The following is a 7,342-nucleotide window of genomic DNA, read 5'->3' on the forward strand; positions in this document are numbered from 1 at the left end:
AAGTTTAATTAACATTTCAAACGCATTTCATGATAGTATTTAAGTTGTTTACACTGACATATTTTTTCTTACATGTTAGTTGAGAAATATTTATGAAAACTTAAATAAATTTAACAAAATTTGGTTAAAAAAATTAAATTCAAATTGTTCTAGAAATGATAAACTAAATTAGTCAAACGTTTTGAAGAGATTAATTCTAATTTTTATTAAAAATTAAAAAATCAAAAACATTTTTAACCATTTATTAAAAATTATTTTTATATAGTATTCATAAAAAATAAAAATAAAATATTTTATTATTTAGTTTAAAATAAAACATAACATTTTACAATAAATTAAGAGAAAAAAAGTTTAACTCCAAACTCAAATTAAGATGCCTTACCTCACTTTTTGCTTGAAGTTCCGAAACTACCCCTTAGTGACGTTATATAGTACTGACTGGACTCTGAACTATTCCACAGCAAAACGACAACACAGGAGACATACCCTTGTTTCCTAAAAATATTTATGACATTTACCTGCTCCTCCAGTCACCCGTGGACCTATCGATAACACCGCCCAGAGTCAGAGGAGAACAGCTCCGAGTTAGAGACCGAAACAGCCGGTTGCAAGTGCGTGCCCCACACGTTGATCGTGTTTTTTCGACGGTTACACTGCGATTTTTTTTTCCCTCTCATTCCGTTGGAATAAAAACTCTTCTCACTCATTTTTCTTCCTCTCACAAGTTTTCTTCTTCTTGTGTCTCTGACTCTTACTGAACCAGTTTCGCAAAGTCAGAGAAGCAACGCAAGCAAGAAGAATAAAGAGAAGAACTTCGCCGTCAACGTCTCCGTCATGGAGTTCGGAACTGCCGCCGCGACTCTCACGAAGAAGCTCTCTAACGGCTACGGCGTCTCCGGAAGATCGGCGTACGACGGCGTTTTCGCCGCTCCAATCAAGCTCCGAGCTCCGACTTTCTCCTCTCAATTCGAGGATTACCGCGAGATTTTCGGCGCCGCCGGAGCTTCGCTCGGTTCCTCTATTCCGATTCTGGAACTTCCGGAACTCAACGAGAGCAAGAAAAAGATCGACGACGTTGGGCGCTCGAGGGTCGATTACTCGACGGTCTTCGGTGGGTTTGGGAGTCTAGACGCTGCCGTTCCTTTCGAGGAGTTAGTGGCTGAGCCTGTGGAGAAAGATAGCTTCGCTATACGGTGAGTTTGCTTGCTGCGTTTTTTTTTTCTAATTTTTTGTTAGGGTTTTAACTTAATGTGACTTGGAATAGTGAATGTGCTTGCGTGTTGGTGTTTTGCTTGGAATCCAGATTCGATTCGAGAATATTTGTTTTTTAAAACTGGCCTTGCTTATGCATCCTTTCCATTTTGACCGCTCTGTCGGTCATGTGAGTTCTTTCTGTGAGAAGAGAAACTGCATTTTCTTTTGCTATTTTTATTTATTTAATTACTTGTCGTGCTCTCGAGCAAGTGAGTGGGCAACAAAGGTAATAATACCTTACTTTTTAGTCACTTAAAAAAAACGAATCAATGGGAATCTAGTGTTTCGCAGAACTGGTTGAGCCCTTTTGGCATTCCTTTTATTCTACTTCACCAGTGGAGGAGAACTTATAGGTTAAGGTTTATGGTAGATTTATAATTTTAAAGTTTGGAATTGAAGCCGGGAATCGGAATCTAGACAACTTTTCAAATACAACTACTTGAAATATACGAATCAGTTTTTAGTTGCAAAGGGAAGCTAGCGTATGGCATCACGATCTTACTAATAGGGTTTTGTACGCGTTAAAGGTGAATTTATGCTTGTATTGTACCATATTTGGTGCACATTTATATGATATTTAGAAAAATTCCCAACAACGGGCCTTGGATGTGAATATTAATCAAATTCATATATTGGTATTTGTGGGAGGATGGAGATCTTTGGAAAAATTCCTTTATTGTGCAAATCTATTATGTAGCATCGGTAATTAACCAAGTTCTCAGAGGCTGCTTAGGACGGCGATGTTAACATTAATTGTTTTCCTGGCATTTATTATTCTGTAGGAGTAAGATCAAAGAAGAAAACCAATCTTTCCAGCAAGAGCTTAATACTTGTTCGAAGGAAATTCCAGTGAAATCGTGGTCATCCCATGATGCCAAAAAGGTCAATATGTCTTATCATAAAGTTAACCAAGGAAGTGAAAATGGAACAGGTGGGACAACACATATAGCTCAACTCCAGGCTGTCCCTGCTTACACTCGATTAATCGAAGAAGTCAAGCCAATGAAGATAAACAGAGCTAATAAGTCTATACCAGTAGCACAAGATACTTATTCTGGTAGCCATGTCGAGGAGGGAATAAAAGAAGCTGCACATTCTACCAATTCGTATACTAGTGCTTCACCTGATAATTCTAAGCAACAGTCTTCCACCAACAATGGCGTAAAAGTTAAAAATAGATCTGGTTCTATTGATCTGTTTTTTGATGCATGTGAGATCAGTAATGGAAGTAATGGAACAAATAATGTCAAAGTTCCTCGATCAGAGACTACAGAATCTAACTTAAATAAACAAAAAGGTGATGCTCTGAAATCAACGCCAATCAAATTCCAGGCATCTAAGAGTAGCTCATCCGAAGGTGTAGCTGGTGCTGATTCGCCACCATACTCAGATGAGGTAGCTGCTTCTGTAGCTGCTTTAAGAAAGGCAATGGAAGAGGCTCAAGCAAGAATGAAGGTTGCAAAAGAATTGATGAGAAGAAAGAAAGAAGGTTTTCCTGATCGTGTGAAACGTAAGTCTAACATTGAAGTGAAAGCTGATGGAAAAAGAGACGCTAAAGTCACTCTTAGAACAACGAAACTTGATGCAAAGCTAACATTAAGAGAAAAGGATACTTCTCTAAATTCTTCTTCTGAGGTAGGGAGGTCAACTATGAGAATAGAGAAAGCGAGGCCAGATCTGGGGACAAAAGAAACCTCTGGTGCTGAAGAAGTTGTACGCGAAACACAGAAGAAGATGAAATCAGATCAAGCAAAACATGAGAAAGAGGTTGAACAAAAAGAATCAAATCATAAGGGAAAAATACTTGAGCAGAAAGAGGCAGAAAATAACAAGAAAGAGCAGTACTTTAATAAAACAGATAGGAATACCCCTGAAAAACCTGAAGAATCTGATGAAAAAATAGAAATGGTTAGGGAATATTGGGGGCTGGAGAATAATGAAGAGAAGGTTCATGCAGACCATGAAGCAAGTGCATATGTAGAACTTGTCCGGGAAACTAAACATAGGAGTCAAACGGTAGTAGATGAGACAAAACTGATTCAGGAGGTATTTGAAAATGGTTTAATGGACAATGGTCCGAAGGTTAATGAAAATGGGGAAGTTGAGAATAGGGTTAAATCTTTTTATAATCCGGAAGACTATGGAAGCAATGTCGGTGGGCAAGGGTTAATAGAAGGTAATGGGAAAAAAGTTTCTGGTGAGCCAGAAGATGGCAACAAATGTGCAGGGTCCTTTGAGCTGGAAGAATGCAAAATAAATTTGAGAGCTGTTCAGGAACCGCGAGAGGCTGAGAAGAATATTACTGAAGAGCTAAAAGGAAGTGAGAATAAAGTTGATTTGTTCAGTGAGCTGGAAGAATGTGAACTAGCAGAAATTCTGGAGCCACTTGACAATGAGAGTGTGTGCAGTCATCATGCCATAAATTTGACAAGTATGGAGGAAGCGACAGAGAACTTTGGGTGTTTAGAGGACAGAAAGAAAAGAAATGATTCTGGTTTTCTGGATATCAGTCAAGACACTGAACATTCCTGTCAGAGAGAAGCCAGAGAAGCCACTGGTAATACCTTTGGCAGTATCTATGTGCAGGAGGAAATCGTGGACCATATTCATAGTAAGAATAAGAAAAGTAAATTGGATGGAAATGACATGGTTCTTGATGCCCAAGCAAGTGAGAATGGATTTCAAGAAGCCACTCAACTGATGGATGGAAATACGAGGGAAAGGATAGACAACGAGGAGCCAGTTGAAGTTATTAGAGTAACTCTATCTGATCCTTGTTGCGAGGAGGTAAAAGCAGAGAAAGCTGGCAATACCACAGAAACCAGTTCAAGCTATGAGCCAGATGAAACTGAGAAGTTGAACAAAACTCAGGGAGCTGATATAATCACTGAAAATGAGGAAACTTTGGAAGTAAATCTAAAGGTTCATTCATATGATGAGGTAGATGGTGTGTCGGAAGCAAGTAGTGCTTCATTTCAACAAGAGAGATATGAAGAAACAGACCCCGTTCAGGAGACAAGTGATTTCCGTGATAAACATACAGATGAGACTCATTCCTTCACTCAAGTTGCCGTTGAACTAAACAAAGCAGACAATCAAATACAAAATATATTTGAAAGAGAGACTTCCGAAGGTGCTGCTACAAATAGTGGTGACACCGACATAAAGGCTAGGCAAAACATAGATCAGTGCTGGGAAAAGTCAGAAAATTACTGCAATCTGGAAATGCCTGTTGAAGACACAACTCCTGAGTCTGTTGAAATCTGCAAGGATGCAAAGGAGACTAGAGATGCATTAAAGGAAGATTTGGATGAGAATAGGTCTAATTCCTCTAATGGGGAAATTTTGTTTGACAATGAAGACATTATAGATGAATCCCAGATACCTAGTACATCTGATTGGAAATCGAGTCCCTTCAAAGAAGTAGAGAAGGTTGATTCAAGTCACATCAATATAAGGGAGAGTAATCAAGTATCCGCAATGGACGAGAAGGGAGCAAATGACAACTTGCATAAGGAAGAGCAGGAAAAGGAACACCTCAAAAAACTCGATGCAGCAAAAGAGAGGGAAAGAGAAAGAGAAAAGGAGAAATTAGCTGTAGAAAGAGCAATTCGTGAAGCACGTGAAAGGGCTTTTGCTGATGCCAGAGAAAGGGCGGCAGTAGAGAGAGCTGCTGCAGAAGCACGTCAGAAAAACATTTCTGATGGACGAGAAAGGCTAGGAAAAACCAATAGTCAGGCAAATGAGAAGACCCCAGCTGAGAAGGCTGCTTTGGAGGCAAAACTTAAAGCTGAGCGTGCTGCTGTGGAGAGAGCAACTGCAGAGGCACGGGCACGGGCCCTAGAAAGGGCACTTTCTGAGAGAGCTGCTTCTGATGCAAGAAATAAGTCTGATAAACCTGTTGCAGGCTTTGTGGCTTCCCGTGATAATGCAATGAAGCAAAACTTCCAATCAAAATCTTTCAGCCATGGTGGTATGTAATGTTAACATGTTCTGATTGCGCTGTAGTTGACCCTATCTTTTATCTTGTATCATATATTCTGTATTTATGTGCTTTCTGTTTAAATTTTTATTGATTCTGTACAAATTGTATTTTCCTGAAGTTCGTGATTCTACTGATGTATTTGATGGAGCTAATGGCGATTCTGCTCAGAGATGTAAGGCTAGATTTGAGAGGCATCAGAGAATAGGGGAACGCGTGGTATGTTTCCTGGTTTTGCCAAATATCTCTTGTACAAATTAAGTTGTCAAATTGTTTGTTCATTCTTTGTTTCGGATGCAGGCACATGCTCTTGCAGAAAAGAATATGCGTGACAGGCTTGTGCAGAAGGAGCAAGAGGAGAGAAATGTAATTTTTCTATCAAGGTTTTGCGATTCACATGTTTCCAATTATGCCTTACAAAATCTTTTTTTTTTTGTTTTTTTGCAGAGGGTAGCAGAAATTCTTGATGCAGATGTTAAAAGATGGTCAAGTGGAAAAACAGGAAACTTGAGGGCATTGCTTTCTACATTACAATATGTATGTGTAAACATCCTAACTTTGTTTAAGCTCTGTGCATATTTTGTGACTGTTATGCAATGATAGATAAGAACTTCCCATTTATATATTTCTTTTCCTATACTCAACTAATCACTTTAAACTAGGGAAATAAAGACATAAAAATATATCGTTTTTGAAAGCACTCAGTTGTTTCAAGACCTAGAGGAAATTTTTGCTTACTCGTTATCAAATTTGTCTTATGCAGATTCTTGGCCCCGACAGTGGTTGGCAACCGATTCCTCTGACAGATGTAGTAACCACCCCTGCAGTAAAGAAAGCTTATCGTAAAGCTACACTTTTTGTGCATCCTGACAAGCTGCAGCAGCGGGGAGCAAGCATTCAACAAAAGTACATCTGCGAGAAGGTTTTTGATCTTCTAAAGGTTTGGCTTCATTTGTTCTTTTTAGTTCTTAACAATTCTGCTGATACCATGGTTTCAACCTACAATCTTTTTAGTTCCCTTGCACCTTTTTTATTGCATAATATATGTAGTTGTAAGTGGGATTTTGAATCTTTCCATGGTACTTTTACTAACATGAGACCTGAGTTTGTAAATAACATTCAATATATGATATCGTTTCCATGTAATATAAAATAAATTTTCTTGAAGCAAAACTATTATTTTAATTTATGTTTTCTAAGAAGTATACAATTATATTCATGTGCAAAATCTAATTTTATACTGTACATAACTTGGCTACCATAATCAGTCTAAAACATTAATTACATCAGACATTCCTTTTATCGTTTAAATTGTAATAAAATCATCTCACAAAATAAATTCACAGGGTAAAACAAAGTATATTTTTCCCGTGTTTCCTGGGTTGAGCTAAGACACGTTGTCACTGTTAGGAATCAGACGACCAGTTTTGTAAACGATATCTTTCTTACTGGAGCAGGATTCAAGTCTATGAATGCATGTTTCTGAATTTTTGTTTAATTGTCCCCAGGAAGCTTGGAACAGATTTAACATGGAAGAACGATAAACAGTGCTTAGTGCTGGGTTGTCTCATGATTGAAGTGCATTATTACTATATGTATGAAAAGTAGTCTCAGAAATCAGCAAATATGCATGGTCTGCAAGTGGAACTTTATTGTATAGCTCAACATCTATTGTACTACATTTTTATTTTTTAGTTCCACCAATTCCAGGCCTTTAATTAATTATAGAATAATTTATCCAGAAGATAGCTGGCTGATTAGCAAAGTAACAGTAGTCTTGGCTGAATCAGTCTTAACCCCATTTTCATATATCAAATTTGAAAAATGTTGACAGTATAAACATGCTAGAAACTATTCTGGATTTTGTTAGAACATAATTCTTCGCCAACCATCTGTTTCTCTCAATTTAGAAGTCACAGAACATGTCTACCCAAATTGACAGAAAAATTTCTCGGGAGAGCTGCTTATAAAAGTGTGTTGAATGGAATAAATTATTGTGTTTGGAGGAAATAAATGGTTATCAGAAAGTTAATATTATAAATCGGTGTAAAGGTAATTTATCGAATAATTGTGATGTATTGAAAAATAGGTAACATTAAAAACTGA

General features: G+C 37.7%; 1 protein-coding gene across 2 annotated transcripts; it reads left to right on the forward strand.

The window, feature by feature from the left end:
• Positions 1-670: 670 nt before the first annotated feature.
• LOC108338256 (auxilin-like protein 1) lies at positions 671-6,980 on the forward strand. Of its 2 annotated transcripts, XM_017575029.2 has the most exons (7): positions 671-1,193; positions 2,037-5,227; positions 5,358-5,455; positions 5,537-5,602; positions 5,684-5,773; positions 6,000-6,176; positions 6,745-6,980. In XM_017575029.2, exons 1-7 carry the CDS (start codon positions 835-837, stop codon positions 6,778-6,780), a joined length of 4,017 nt encoding a protein of 1,338 aa, XP_017430518.2. In that variant the 5' UTR covers positions 671-834; the 3' UTR covers positions 6,781-6,980. The 2 variants fall into 2 exon arrangements, with proteins under 2 accessions (XP_017430518.2, XP_052736250.1); XM_052880290.1 differs by lacking the exon at positions 6,745-6,980 and having other exon boundaries at positions 6,000-6,393.
• Positions 6,981-7,342: the final 362 nt, after the last annotated feature.

The sequence above is a fragment of the Vigna angularis genome, chromosome 7 (genome assembly GCF_016808095.1).
Source record: "Vigna angularis cultivar LongXiaoDou No.4 chromosome 7, ASM1680809v1, whole genome shotgun sequence".
Taxonomy (NCBI): Eukaryota; Viridiplantae; Streptophyta; class Magnoliopsida; order Fabales; family Fabaceae; genus Vigna; species Vigna angularis.